Consider the following 15,917-nt stretch of genomic DNA (forward strand, 5'->3'; position numbering starts at 1 on the left):
AAAAAAAATCACAAGAAAGAAAAAGCAAACAAACAAACAAAAAAGGTTAAAATCCCTTGCTTTGATCCACGTTGCCTCTCCATCATTTTCTCTTTGGATGCGGATGGCATTCTCCATCCCGTCTATTGGAATAGTCTTGGATCCCCACATTGTTGAGAACTGTCCATTATAATCGATCATCACAGCATCTTGCTGCTGCTGCGGACAATGTTCTCCTGCTTCTGCTCACTTCCCTCAGCATCAGTTCATGCAATGTTTTTCCGAAATCAGCCAAACACGCTACAGGGGAAATAACACGAACCACCTCATAGACCACAGGTTAGGAGACACCCTTTGAGACTCTGACATCGAAGGAGCAGCTTTGTCCACCTGGGACGTCCCTTCTTCCGTGCCTTCTCACCCCCATGATTCCAATCCAGCTATAAAATCATGGTTTCCCACATGGAGAGTTAGCTCCGTGAGGTCAGGGACCATTTTATTTTTGTCCTTGGATGTCTAGTGCCCAGCACAAAGCCTGGGACGTGGTATGATTGCTTCTGAGCCTATAGGAAGTAGGGGCCAGATCGGGGATTAGTGACCCACTTGACAATGATATTGAGAGATATTAAGAGTCTTGATGGGAACTACACAACTAACCAAAAAAAAAAAAGGAATAAAGGCAGGGTCAGCACCAGATCTACTGAGACTTTATCCAGCACTCGTTCCATTGGGAACTGCCGGATCCCTAATGTGCCATCCCTTTCTCAGCAGGGAGAGTCGGAGCCTCCTGACCCCATCCAGATCGGGGACCTGGGAGAATGCTTCTTTCCGCTGTCCAACGCGGCAGTCTCGGCAACCCCAGAGAGCTACCTGTGTGAGATGGAGAAGGACCCCTTCCATCCCGTCCAGTCCTGGCTGAAACACGAGAGCACTCAAAGTAAGGGGGGCGGGAAGGGGATGGGGGGAACACTGGGATGTCTGCTTCAGAGGAGTCCTAGACTCTCCCGAGCCCATGGATCTGAGGCTTCTGGCCAACCCCACTTAGTGAGCGACCAGCATCCCCGAAGAAGGGCTGGAGAGCCTCTCCTTGGATATCCTCAGCAATGGGGAGCTCACCACTTACCGAGGCAGGCCCTTCCATGGTGGCCACCTCTGATTGTTAGATTGTTTCCTTATTACGAGCTCCAACCTGCTTCCCCACCACTCCCTTCTCACGGGCGTGATGTGCCTTCGTCTGGGCTGATTCCCAGAGCCAGGAGCTGCTGTCAGAGTCCAAGGCTGAGCCCCAGGAGCACTGGGGAGTGTGGGGGGGAGGCCGTTAGCCTTTCCTCTCTGGCAGTGGGGGGTTCGAGTCCTCCCTCCCCCCCTGGCTACCTCCCCTGTTCTGAAAGCAGAAGGGAGGGTCTGACCCTTGTGAGGGAGCATTGGCAGAGTGTGGGGAGCACGGGCGGTCCCCCAGAGCGCTGCCTCTGCCTCGGCCGGAGTCTCACCCGGGCCCCTCTGTCGGACAGCTCCCCCCAGGCCTTTCTCGCCCGATGCCGCCAACCCCCTCCTGCCGGTGCCAGCAGAGTTCTTCCACCCAGCTGTGGCCACCAGCCAGAAGGGGGAGGAGAAGCCTGCCTGCAAGGGGACCCTCCCCAAGATCTCCCTGCAGGGCTCCTGGGCATCCTTACGCTCTCCAAGTGTCAACTGTGCCCTCCTCAGACAGGTAGGGGCTGGGGGCCAGTCTGAGGTGGGAGGCAGGGAGCTGGGGGCCAGCCTGAGGTAGGGGGCAGGGGGCTAGGGGCCAGCCTGGGTCAGGGACCAGTTCCGGCTTACAGGTGATCCTCCAGGCAGTTCGGGCCTCAAGGAAAGGTGCCCAGATGCCAAGTTCAAGGTCAGCCAGCAGATAGTGAAAGCAGCCATCTCCTAGAACTGAGAAAGGTTTTAGGGGAGCCCCCTTTCAGGCAGGGCTGGCTGGAGGAGAGAAGGCCGGGCAGGGATGAGCCAGCTCTTGGATTTTCAGTTTCTTCTTCTGTAAAACACAGGAGGGGAAGTTCCTATGCCCTTCCAGCTGTCCCCCAGCCCCCTGGGATCTTATGTGCTATGGATGAGGGCAGGCAGCAGGGTGGGAGAGGGGCAAAGAGGTCCGGGGACAGATCCCTGCTTTGCCACTGACTTCTCAAGAATCTTGAACAAGGTTCCTTCCCTCTCCGGGTCTTGGTTTCCCCCTCTGTAAAATGAACTCTGAACTCAAGGAGACCAAGGAGTCCCCTCCTTCAGGCTGATCCCCCACTGAGCCCACCCACACTGGTCTCCTTGCTGTTTCTCCCACACAGCATCCTTTCATCTCCAGGCCTTTGGACCACCCGCCTACCCCCAGCCCTGCCCTCCCCTTCCCCGATAAGAATCCCCGAGCTCAGCTCAAGCATCATCTTCCTGACCTTCCTTGGTCCTCCTCGAATCCTGTCACCCCCTCCCCAGATATTTTGTGTTATATTGTGTATTTGTGCATATATCTATGTTTATATGTACATTTATATACTTGGCATATCTCTATATATTTATGCACATTTATATACATTTGCACATTTATTTATACATGCATATTTGTGTGCATCTTTATACATATATACATATTTGTATATACATATGTCTTCATACATACATATGTATACATTCATACATATTTACATCTATCCAGCCACAACACATTTATATATACACCACATATATTTATACATTCACATATATATACATTTTTATACATATACATGTCTTTACACTTACATAATTTATTATATATACATCAACATATACATTTACATATCTCTACAGAGTTCTATTCATAAAATGCATATATACATATATGTTTATACACATATTTATATTTATAAATCTGCACACATGCATATTTATGTATTTACACACATTTTTATTTTAAATACATTTACATGTATTTATACACTTATATTTAGATTTTTCTATACATTTACATGTATTATATACATATATTTCTATTTATAAGCACACATATTCATACACACATTACATACATGTACATTTCTATTTATAAACATACAAACACACAGATATACACATGATTTCCACACATGTGTTTGTGTGTAAATATATACATGTATGCACACATGCATGTGGATTTATACACGTATATCTCTATAACACATGCACACAAGTTTCATACACATATTTCTAGGTATAAACACATATATGCTTATATACATATGTATTTCTACACATATATTTCTATGTATAAACACAATATATAGGTTGCACACATATATTTGTGTTTATACACACATTTCTATTTATAAACATATGGACACATATTTATACACATATTTCTATTTATTCTATGTGTAAATCCATGCATGCATGCAAATATATTTATATACATACGTTTCTATTTATAAACACAATATATATGTATAAATCCTTTTATAGGTATGTTTACATATAGAAATATAGGTGTATAAATGCACATGTATGTTTGTGCATTTGCTTTATATGTATAAACGCATGCATGCATGCACATATACACATATATCTCTACTCATAAATATACATAAAGATGCATGTTGTTTTCGCTGATATCCTGTAAGCTGGGTGAGGGAAGCAACTATTCTGTCTTGTCGGTGAATCCTGAGCATCTGTAATGGCACACAGTAGGCGCTTAAGTGCTCGTTCCCTGACTGACTTCCCGACTTCTACTGCAGACCTGAAAAGTTCCTAGGAAGAATATGATGTGGCCCGCTGATCCTTGGCAGCTTCAGTGCTGGCGTGAGCCGCCGAATGACAGTAAAATCTATTTTGGAAAATACGATTCAGGTTCGAGAAATAAAGGGCCTGGAAGATTTCTCCGAGGTCCTAAGCGAAAAGGCCATGAATATTCCATCGGAGATGAAGGCTCTGAACGTGGCCCTTACTGAAAAGGGAGACTGACTGTAGCTCAGCAGACCGGAGATGAGTGATTAGGCAGGTGGGGGAGGGGATGCTGCTTCTGTCTACGGGGAGTGGGATGATCCACTGGCTGGAACGAGGGTCAAAGTGAACCCCACGTTGGGAGAAATACAGCTGAAACGTCACTGAGTGTGAGCGCAGTAATTCAACGCGACCTATTTAAACGGACTTTTGACTGAAAAATGGGAAATTGATAAAACGTCTCCATTTCTTAGAAAAGTCTGCCCCCTGAAAGAGCAGTAAGATAAAAAGAAAATACCCGGCTGGCAAACACCCTGCCAGGCAGAGACACACGATAGTCTTTGGTTTAGAGTACAAACTCATTTGCAAAAGATTATGGAGGAAAATGAGGTGTGATTGTGGGTTTTTCACAGAACAGTGAAAAGCAGGAGAGGGAAAATGAGCCTGCCCAGAGCCTAGTGGGGGTTCGGGCTAAGCCCTAGACCAGCGGTTCTCAAACTTTTGTTTTCAGTATCTTTATCCTATTAAAAATTATTGGAGATCTCTCCAAAGAGTTTTTGTTTATCTGGATTATATTTATAGACATTTACCATATTGGAAATAAAAACTGTTTTTGAATTTGTAGACCCTCTAAAAGGGTTTCAGAGATCCCCAGGATTCTCTAGACCATACTTTGAGAACCACTGCCCTAGATCATTCTAAGAACATCCAGATACCAGCTAGGTGTGAAACGGAAGAGATGGTGGCATTTCCACAGATTTAGTCTCACCCACGATGATTACAGGATACCCCCTATCTGGATTCTACCACCTCCATGCCCAATGCCCCATGTGGGAGGATGCCCAGCACCCCTAAGGAAGTAGGATCAACAAGAGGGACTGGACCTGACTTAGCAAAGAAATCTGTGAAGGGACAGCCAGGGGTCAGCTTTCCCAACTATCTCAAGGGAAGATTCCTGCAGAACAAATCATAGATAATACTATTACCCTAGCAAGACATAGAACTAGAAGACATCACATATATTTATATTTACAAATACACATGTACATATATAATTATACATATATTTATACACATATATTTATATTTATAAATATACACATACATATATTTATATTTATTATACATGTATTTATGCACTTATATTTATAAATATGCATATACATAGATATCTATAGATACTATATACTACAACTAGGAGACATCAATAACAATTGATTCATCTACCTACTATTCTCCACAAAATCTTTATAGAAATGGTCTGTGGTCTAGGTACTCCTCAGCTGCGTCCTTGAGGAAAACTGGGGAAGGAAATAGACTTTTTGTAGAAAATCTCTAAAAGTCCACATCGTCAGAGTCACAAAATGGACCCAAAGTTTCAAAGAGCACCAGAACCTGCCCTTGCAGTTGTTTGTTGATTACAAAACAGGGTTGGATTCCACAGAGAAAAACGCAATCCGATTTAGTTGCTTTTTAGTCGTGGGTGATCCCTTTTTGGCAAAGATACTGGAGTGGATTGATATTTCCTTCAGGAGGAGGAGAGCACACTGGATTGTCTTTGAGAAGTGGTAGAAACTAGAGCCGCTCCTGGCACTGAGGGCAGTCTCTCTCCGGCCATTGCTCCCTTAGTGATGCTCAGCAGTTGTAAATGATGGGACGCTATGATCTCAGTCACCCAGTCAGTAAGTCTTTAGTAGACGCCTGCTGTATGCCATGCACTCTGCTGAGTGCTGAGGATACAGAAATAAAGCAGTGTCTGCCCTCAAGGGACTGACAGTCTCTGAGATCCATTTAAAGTGTCCAAGCATTCTAACAGTGTCTTTCATAGGATCAGAGACGGAGGGGTGGAAAAAGGCCCCCCCCCTTCCCCCAGGTTGCTCAATTCAATCCATAGATGGGGTGCTGAGGCAAAGAGAGGGAAGTGAAATTATCAAAATAGGTAAAGTTCATAGGATGCTTAATATGTGCCAGGGACTTAACAATTATTTCATCTGATCACCACAATAAGCCCAAGGAATAGGTGCTATTATTATCCCCATTTTATAGATAAGGAAATTGAGGCAAGCATTTAGTGATTTACCAAGGATTCCACAGCTAATAAATGTCTGAGGCTGGACTTGAACTCAGGCCTTCTTGACTCTAAACCCATCTATTGGGCTACCAGCTCCCTCAGAATCACTTGTGTGAAGTCCCACAAGAAGATGCCAGAACTAAGGGAGGGGGAGAATAGTTGGAGGAAAAAGATTGGCAGCTTCTTGTCTCTGTCTCTCTGTCTCTCTCTTTCCCTCTCTCCCCCACTCCCAGTCCCCAGCCCAGGGCCAGGCACAAAGAGCTAGAGGAAAGCCTGGGTTTGAGGTTGCTTTCTTCCCCACCTCGCTGGGGCAGACGGAGAAGCTGAGGCCCGAGGGGGCCTGGGTACATTAGGCCGGGCCGCTGGGGGCGAGGGCCTGTCCCCAGGCCGGTTCCGGGAAGGAGGAGCGCCGCGGGCTCCCGGTCCGGAGGCCTGTTTCCTGCTGGGGCCAGGGCCCCGCTGCTGGCCCCCCTGACCCCCTCTCTCTGTCTCCCAGACCACGGAGAGCGACACCTCCCTGGAGGACAGCAGGAGCAGCGGCTCGGTGGGCAGCCTGCAGACCACGCTGGACGACAGCCTGAACCTCAGCGACTCCCCGCAGTGCACCCTGGACCTGCCGGCGGCCCTGTGCCCGGGGCTGCCGGGCCCCCACGCGCGGGCCGCCCACAGAACGGTCGTGGCCGCGGCGCTCTCCCCGGCCTCCCGTCGCCGGAGCCTCCGGGGCCGCGGCCTCTTCAGCCTGCGGAGCCTCCGGGGCCACCAGCGCAGCCACAGCAGCGGGGGCAGCACCAGCCCCGGCTGCACCTACCACGACTCCATGGACCCCTCGGACGAGGAGGGCGTGGGCAGCAGCCTCCGGGGCGGGGGCACCAACAGCAGCGAGCAGTCAGAGACCCTCAGCAGCCTCTCGCTCACGTCCCTCTTCTCCCCGGCCCTCCCGCCCCCGGGCCTCCGGCTGGCTAAGAGGTGTAACAGCACGAGCAGCCTGTCTACCGTGGCCCCCTTGTCCCCCGCCCAGGGCCCCCTGCCGCCCGTGGGGCCTGAGGGCATGCAGCCCTTCTCGGTTGACCCCAGGGGCTTCCTGTCCGCGCCCTCCTGGGGGACAGACTTCTGTAAGGACCGCCACTCAGCCAGCGAGGAGACCCAGGGGCCAGGCGGCCGCGAGCGCAAGCAGCCCCCCGAGGTGGAGCTCGGGGAAGGGGTGACCAAGCGGAACAGATGAGGTTCTCTGGCCCCCGGGGGTCGCGGCGGGGCGCCCAGCGGGGGAAGCCCATTCGCTGTGGCTGTCGCTTCCCAGACTCCCCCTGAGCGAGCGAGAGTCTGCCGGGGTCCCGGCTGGCTGCCGAGCCCACTCACCTCAGGCCCCCGGGAGACTGGCGGGGCGTGGCCCGCGCCGGCGCTGGGTGGGCCGGGGAGGAGGAAGAGCCCGGGCGCTCCGCGGGGGTGGGGCCTGTGGCCGGAGCGCGGCCGGACGCGGCCCTTTCCGTATCTATATACATATATACATATATAGACACACACAAAGACATATATATTTATTTATTTTTTTTACTGAAAGCTTATGACTTCCAGAAAGTGCTAAGAATAGAGAGGGGTGGGAACGGGAGGTGACGAAGCGTGAGAAGCAAAAACTCCCGTCAGGCAGCAGACGTTTCAGCCCCTGGCCCCGACGCGGGGACTCCGCGGCCTTTGGGGCCACCTGGGGCAGCCCCCTGAGTCACTACCGCTCTTTGGAAGGGGTCGAATTTTTGTCCTTTTATTCTTGATTGTATTTTAGGAGCCCCCAAGGCACCCTAATTAGCCAATAGGTACATATATATTTTTTCCATAGCAAAAAAGTTGAGGGGAGGTAGTATATTTTTCCAGTGATAGGAGAGAGGAGGTGGGCTTGTCTCACTGGGGTAGCCAGAGCCAAGGGGGAAGCCCCCTCGGAGCTCACCCACCTGATCCCAGCTCCTCCGGGCAGAGGGGAGACCAGCGGCTCAGAAAGGGAAGGGGACCCGGGCGCTCAGGGCGTCCTGGAATGGCAGAGCTTGGATTCCTCCCCAGCCTGCGGAGCCTCGCTGACAAAGTCGGGCATTCTGATGCAGGCAGGACGTGAGGTGGATGGGCAGCTTCTTCCTCTGCGGACCGTGCCCCCGGGCAGGCTTTGGCGTTGGTCACAAAATGACCGCGGCTCCAGACCAAGGTCTGTCCTCCGTGTATGTGGTCTTCCCTCCCCCGCCTTTCCCTGTTCCTGGGGCAGAGCAGCTGGGCATTTTCTCTTAGAGTAGGACCCTTTCCTTAGTAGGCCTTCTCCCAGGCCTCTTGCTGGCCTCCCTCTAGATCTTGGCGGGGAGAGAAGACCTTAGTCCAAAAAAGAGGGGGAGGTCTGGAGGGTGTGATTTCTCCAACCATCCTTCTGTCTTTCTGTCTCCACGTCAGTTCTGAGTGTTTGAAGCAACAGAGACAGAGAAAAGGACAAAGAAACATGAGAAAAGGGAGAGGGGATGTGTGCTGCCCAGGGGTGGTAACAGGCCCAAATCCCTCATTGTACAGAGGAGAAAATAGAGACCCAGAGGGTACAAATGCCTGCCCAGGGTCAGTTACTAAGTGTGGAAAGCAGGATCTGAATGATGAGCTTCCTGATTCCCAAGTCCAATTCTGTCTTCTTCATGAAGGAAGGGAGGAAGTCCTGGGGGCGAGGTTAGCCCAGGACAGATGGACCCTTTGATCCTGTGAGGGTCCCACCGGGCATGGGTGGGTTCATCTGTGCAGCCGCCTCACTCTTCAGTATCTAAGCAGATCCCAGAATTCAGGGCAGGGCAGGACAGATCCCCGTTCTCTTGTCCTAAGCACACATCTTGCAGGCTGGGGGTGGAGATCGGACCCTTTGGGGATCCCCCTCTCCCTTTCCCTGCCTGACTCTCTGATCCCCCTTATCAAGCATTCACCCATCCCACCAACACACATCCACCACTGAGCTAGACAACAGACCCTCCTTGGTCCGTCGCCACCTGGGCTTTCTGGGAGGACCAGCCAAAGCTTTTAGTCTCGAGCAGGCAGCTAGACCTCGGAGGACACCTCCTTCTGGCCATCCTCTCTTGGGCAATTTGGGTTCATGTCTTATAAGTTACACGTTCCTATATAGGATCATAGGGCCCCATATTTAGAACCAGGAAGGACCGTAGGGATCATCTTGCCCAATTTTATCATTTCATAGAGGGAGAAACATGCTTATGGATGCACAGCATTTACTTTCAAATACATGCCCAATACCTGTGTTCATACCCATATAAGCCATTTTACACATCCACACACATTTGCTTATACACTTGCTCTAGCTTCCCCAGCCCTTCTCCAAAGTATTGGGTCAAGTTCCACATAAGCAATAAAAAGACCCAAGGGTGGGTTTCATCTCCCTATCCCCTTCCGGAGGTCCAGCTGTGATTGGGTGAGGAGGGGGCTCATTCTCAGTCCTGAAGGTTATCAAGGTATGTGAGGAAAATGAGAGGTTCAGAAGAAGGAAGGGCCCACTCTGAGTCTCCCAACCAGTTCTATGAGGAGTTGTAAAGCTGATCTTTCTGACTGGAGAAGATGAGACCAGTTTACTCATCTCCCACCTTGTCACCTCCAAAGGAGTTAGTTGGTACCTGTGTCTGCTCCAAGGGAGGAGACTCACCTCAAGAGAAGGATTTGGGTTAACTGAGATGCCAAAGCTAGAAAACAGCTCCATTTTCCTAATAAGTCATTGGGACACTTGGCTCCTAAAGTAATTATAAACATATAAACCCTCCTATGATTCATATAGCCCTTTCTTCACAGCCTGCATTTTTTATTTTTGTAGTTTAATCAAGGCCTTTTATCTTTACACCTTCTTATTAGGCCAGTGATCAGATCCTATTACCCAGTTGACAGGATGCCAGACAGTAGCAAGTTCCAAGAATTTGCTCCTATTCCCCCCACTTCCTTGAGCCTGAGTGCTCCCATCTTTCTAATACCTTAAGGACTGAAAAGTACTTGATGTCCATTGCAATCTTGGGATGTGGGTGGGGTAAAGGTTATTATTTCCATCTTACAGATAGAAGAGCTAAGATTTGCCCATGATCCCACAATTTCATTTCAGGGGATTGGACTCAGCCAGGGAGGGAGCAAGAGTAGCTACAGCTTGGCCCAAGCTGGCAAGTAAAAAAAAGGCAAATTGTGGATGGCCAACAGGGTGAGGAAGAAAAGAGGAGTTTTTCAGTGAAGGGATAGAAGTGGAGTGGAGTGTCAGATACACTATCTGATACAGAATATCTGGGTCAGTTTCTAAATCTAGACTCTGTCATAATTATCAAATTGGGTGAAACTGAATAAGTAATGATGTGAATTATGTTTGTTCTTAACTCAGGGCAAGTCAGGGTGGATTTGACTTACCCGAGCTCAGCACAACGGTGGAAATTGGTAGGAATGGCACATGGTTGGGACAGGGTAACTACCTCATGTGGGTTTTCTCTGGGACTGGAATATGCCAATGTTTCTGTGCCATCTTTCTTCCTTTCTTATCAGTGGAATACTGACTGCTTAGGCTCCCTTGTATTTCTGCCTCTTTTTCAGAGGTCCAAAGTCAGAAGAAACACAATTCACAAAGAGAATTGAGTTTGTTCATAGCAAAGAATTATCAAAAAAGGACATCTGTCCCAACCCATACTCTAAGAGGAATCTCCTGTCTTAGATTTAAATTTCAGTATAGATAAATGTAAAATACTTCCCCATGCTTTAAAAAAATTAGTTTCATAAGAATAAGATGAAGGAGGAGAGAGTTACTCGATAGCAGTTTGTCTGAAAAAGAGCTGAAGGTTTTAGTGGACCGAAGTCCAGTATGATTTAACAAGACTAGATTTCTTTGATAGAAAGCACTTCCTTCAGCAGATCTGGTTGTTATCTCTGCAGCCCAGAGCTGCAAAGGGGATTATTCAGAGTCATTCAGTCTGATAGGGAAGCGAGGGAAAAAAAACAGTCCAGGAGAGGCATCCAGGATGGGGAGAGGATTTGAGTCTGTGTCACAGGAGGGAGTGGGAATATCTGGCCAAGAGGAAACAGGGCAGCCTGGTGTCTGCCTCTCATAATATGGAGGGAAGTTGGATGGAGGGGGGCTTAGCTTTGTTCTGCTTGGCCCAGAAGGTCGGAGTAGGCACCCTGACTGGGGGAAAGCTAAGAGGAAAATTTAGTCTTGACATCAGGAAAAACTTCTTCCACTTAGAGCTGGAAGAGGTTGGCCACAGCCCATTGACTCTTTTGGCAATTGAGGAAACAGAGACTAATTTGACCTTAGTCACATGTGCATTGGCTGGGATAGGGGTGGACTTGGAGCAGGCTTGGAGCTTTCCTAACACCCCCACTAGAATGCTTAATTTGCTTTAAAATCATGATCTGGTCAGCGGCCCAAATCAATGCTCAATAGAGGCGTGCCTGACAGAAGGATTGACTGAAGCTAGCAGGGCACTATAGGCCATGATGTCCACATATACTTAAGGGTCCCCCTTCCCCAAAGTACACAAATTTTGTGGCTGGAGAACAGGACAGTGACTCCATGTAAGCGCTCCTTTTTGGGGTGGACCCTTACCCTATACCTCTGACTAGGATGTCTTCCCAATATCTCTTTCTCTCTGTCTGACCCTGTCACCCAGAGACCCTTGGAAAAGAACAGTCCATTTCTATAAGCCCCCTACTCTGCTCCAGAAACTTTAGGACATCAGGCTTTTGAGGCCTGGGGAGGGGGAAGTAATGGAAGTAATGACCGAAGACTACATAAGTAATAAATAGTAGAGCAGGGGCTCAAATATACACTCTGATTCCACTAGACAGTGCTCTGCCCACTGTACCACACTGCCCTTTCATATCTGATATACAGGACATCCTTTCTCTGACAAAGATGGAAGTAAAAATGAACCTACTTCCAGCAGATCCAAGCCCCTCACCCCTCTTTCCTTCTTCCTCCTTCCCTTCCTCCCCTTCTCTGTCTCTGTGTTTCTCTCCTCTCTCTTTTTTTCTCTCTTTCTTTGTCTTTCTTTATCTGTCTCTCTCTTCTCTTTGCCTCTTTGTCTCTCTGTCTCTGTCTCTCCATCTTTCTCTTTTTCTGTCTCTCTTTCTCTAGCTCTCTCTGTCTCTCAACTTGCTATAGCCCAAAACTTGAGCCGCTAGAAGCCAAAGCCCACTACTAAGTCTTTTTTGTCTTCCTATCCCCAGCACCCAGCACAGTGCCTAGCACGCAGCAGGTGTTTAATAATGCTTTTTGATAGACAGATGGATGAGGGCGAGAGCTATAACAAGGGTGGGGCAAACAGAGCTTTGCCCTAGAATGTAGCTCACCTCTGAGGGAGGAATACCCCCTCCCTAAGAAGTCCTGTAAAGTTGCAGAGAGGGAGTCATGCCGTCTGTCCTCCAGGGTGCATGATAGACTCTGAATGACGGGCCAGTGCCTTCCTCATGGGGTTGCCCTAACCTCCTCCCCACAGCTTAACTTGGGCTGGGGTGGAAAAGTCCTGGTTACAGCCCAGTGAGAGACCGATACAAGGTCTGTCTCCGGACCTGTCCTCAGAGCCTTTCCAGGGCTCCCAGTTGGATCCAAGCTCACTTCCAGGCCATGACAAGGCTTCAGCATAGGACTTTAGTGGAGGCACAGAATTCCAATAAATAAACTCCCCCTGACTCTGCCCCCCTCCCTCCAGCCCATCCATCTGGAAGCTGCTGTTCTCCCCATCCCTTGCCAGTCACTCCCCTCACCCCTCTGCTGCGCCCTCGGGTTGGGGAGGGAGGGACTTCCTGGATGTTCAGAGCAGCGGCTTTTGCCACACCCAGATAGCTCCTTGTCTTCATGCAATAATAGGAATTTTGAGGTTCAGACACCCCAGGGGTTGGGGGAGGGAGTAGCCACCGGGAGGATGAGGAGGGACAGTTCTCTCTCCTCCAGGAAGCCCTCCATCCTGTCCCTTTCCTCTTTTATTAATGAACTTCCAGTCGGATGTACAGTTTCTATGATGTGACCATTTTAATCCTAGTTGCTGATGGGTAGTATCTGCTGTTCTCTTACCATCAAGGTGTAGGAAAACCAACAGTATTGTATTGAATTAAAAACAAAAACAGCTATTTCGGAAACTCTGTGTGTGCGTGTGGAGGTGCGTTCTCGAGCCGGGGGATGATTTCCTACCCGAGTCCTTTACTTTGCTTTCCAGACCTTCTTTAAAACTCCCAGCATTGATGGGTCCTAGAACTGAGGGGAAATGGGGTGGCTGGGATGGCTAGAAAGCCTTTTCAGGATGTGGGAGGAGGGGGCTTTACAACCAACCTTTCTCCCACATGAGATGTTAGAGGAGCATATGCTCAGAGTTGGAAGGGACCGTCCTCCTCATTTTACACAAAGGGAAACTGAGTCCCAGAGAGTTTAAGTGATTTGCCCATCATACCAGGAGTAAAAAGGGAAGCTGGGGTTTGAACATGAGTCCATGGCTCTCCTGTGGGTGGGAGGGGGGGAGAGGAGGAGAAAGTCCAACTTCCCTCCTGTCGGCTACTACCTCAGATTGAAAGACAAGATGGTGCTCATGAAAAACCTTAGCTGTGGTGCAGTATAAGGCAGGGGAAGAAGACAGAGCCCATAGGGCTGCCAAGGAAGGCTTCCTGGGGGAGCCGAGAGGCCGAGGCATGGGCCTGGGGGGAAAGGGGGATTTGGAGGAGGATGAAATGGGGGAAGATGGAGGAGAACTGCCCCCCAGACTGACAAGGTGCATAAAATGTCAGAGCTGGGAGGGAGCTAAGAACAAAGAATATGAGAGATGAAAGGGGTTTTAGAACAGGGAATGTGAGAGCTGAGAGGGGCCTGAGAACAGGGATGTCAGGGTTGGAAAGAAGCTCAGAACAGGAAATGCTGCAGCTGGGAGGGAGCTTGAAACAAAGAATATGAGAAATGAAAGGGGTCTTAGAACAGGGGATGTGAGAGCTGAGAGGGGCCTGAGAACAGGGAATGTCAGAGCTGGGATGGGTCTTAGAACAGGAGTTGTCAGGAGTGGGAGGGAGCTTAGAACAAGGGGGTGTCACCACTGGGAGGGAGCTTAGAACAAAGGGGTGTCACCAGTGGGAGGGAGCTTAGAACAGGGAAGCTCAGAGCTGAGATCTCAGAGCACAGCTTGTCAAGACTTTGAGGACTTTTACAGACCCTCTTGCCCAGCTCCAACACTAGACAGACAAGGGAACGGAGGCTTAGCATGGAAGGGATTTGCACAAGATGACATGGCCCTGAGATCCATAAGAGACCTCCAAGTTCTGACAGACTCTCTGTTGTCTCTGAGTAGTCTCCCAGGGGTGGGTGAAGAGAAGCCCCTCGTTTCCTCCCTTCAGCTGCCCCCAGCTTCATGAAGGAAGCCATGGCACCCTACCACAGCTGGGGAAAGTGGTGGGGGATGGGATGCAGCCTCAGGTCCCAGCCAGGCCCACAAGGATTCCAAGCTGCCTTCTCGGAGCCTTAGAAGGGGGTCCCAGATCTGGGTCCTTCACGCCCACACAGGAGTCCCTGGGTAAGACAAATCCCTGGCTCTGTCTGCCCTTTGCCTTCAATGTTTATCCTTGAGGGACTTCTCTCTGGGCTGATCCCACCCTGTGAGTAATTAAGGAGACAAATTACTTCTGATCTTCTTTAGGGCATGTGTGTGTGTGGGGGGGGGAGTCAGAGGGGAGGGGGTGACATTAGCGATGTCATGCACACACAAGGGCTAATTTCATGCTTTGCTAGTTCTTGCTGCCGGGCCCATGAGCAGTCAGGATGAGGAGGGGCCTGAGAGCTCGGCCTTCTCTGGACCTAAGAGGAGAAAGCCTAGAGAGGGAGTACGGCATTCAAGGTCAGCCTGTTGGTAAGTGTGGACAGGTCTTGGTCCCGTCCTGGGCTCCCACTGCCACAGGAGTGGATCATATCCCGGCACTTGGCCTTGCCTGTTCAAGAGCAATGGCTGATATTTCTGTAGGTTTGCAAATGGACTCCTAGGCGTGGTCAGCATTGTTCCTTACCACAACCCCGTGAGGAGCTGCTGTTATTATCTTTGTTTTACAGATGGGGAAATTGAGGCCCAATAAAGGGGTTAAAATGATCTACTTAAGGTCAATATCTTAGGAAGGATTGAATCTTGGTCTTTCTGCTTCCACTCTATTCAGGCAATGTGGTACAGTGGATTACCACTGGAGTCAGGAAAACCTGGATTATCTTCATCTCACTTCTCATACTGACCAGCTGTGTGACCCATGGTCAGCAACCGAGTCTCAGGTTCCTCCTGTATACAATGGAGATTAATAATGGCACTCACTTCATAGGGCCATTGTAAGGACCAAATGAGATGACATCTGTAAAAACTTCTACAAATCTTACAATGCTGTGAGAATACTAAATCATGGCTACTGTTGGGCTTTATGGCTCTGAGGCACATGGAGGCCCTAGTTTGGGGTTTGGGTCGGGAAACCCTAATTGTCTCAGTTGTTTAGAGAGTGAATGGTTTGCCCAGAGTGCTGGGGATCAGGACCCTGGAGAGCTCCAGCAGACAGGGATGGTCACCAGCAGAAGGTGGTGCTTTTAGCATCTTCCTTGAAGTCTATGACCCACAACAGGATGGTGTGTGATTGCCTAAATTGCACAGTGACTCCCTTCAAGGCTTAACTCCAGAGGCAACTCCCCCAAGAGACCTTCCTTGAGCCCTTCTGTTGTTAACACCCCTTCCCTCCTGGTCCTACATATCCCCGATGATATCTGTTACACCATTCTTCCCCCATAAGTCATTGCTGGCCATGGCTTCAGTCCCTCCATGTACCTCTGCCTCACTCATTTTTCAGCCATCGTGGTTTTCATGATTTGTAGCCATACATTAGATCCCCAAAGGAGAAACGGTGTGATAAAGGTGTTTCTTAGCGCCAGCCTGGGATCGCTGAAACTTCTGTACAATTTTCC

The 15,917-nt window shown here is 49.4% G+C and overlaps 1 protein-coding gene across 1 annotated transcript in view; it reads left to right on the plus strand.

Moving 5' to 3' along the window:
- CACNA1I (calcium voltage-gated channel subunit alpha1 I) overlaps window positions 1–13,090 on the plus strand; it is a 148,864-nt gene extending 135,774 nt beyond the window's left edge. Inside the window, exons 33-35 of the mRNA XM_051962512.1 lie at window positions 748–916; window positions 1,491–1,687; window positions 6,468–13,090. Coding sequence (XP_051818472.1) covers window positions 748–916; window positions 1,491–1,687; window positions 6,468–7,193 — 1,092 coding nt within the window. The 3' untranslated portion in view covers window positions 7,194–13,090. The remainder of the gene's footprint in view (window positions 1–747; window positions 917–1,490; window positions 1,688–6,467) is intronic.
- The last annotated feature ends 2,827 nt before the right edge of the window (window positions 13,091–15,917 follow it).

Source organism: Antechinus flavipes, chromosome 5 (genome assembly GCF_016432865.1).
Source record: "Antechinus flavipes isolate AdamAnt ecotype Samford, QLD, Australia chromosome 5, AdamAnt_v2, whole genome shotgun sequence".
In the NCBI taxonomy this organism is placed as follows: Eukaryota; Metazoa; Chordata; class Mammalia; order Dasyuromorphia; family Dasyuridae; genus Antechinus; species Antechinus flavipes.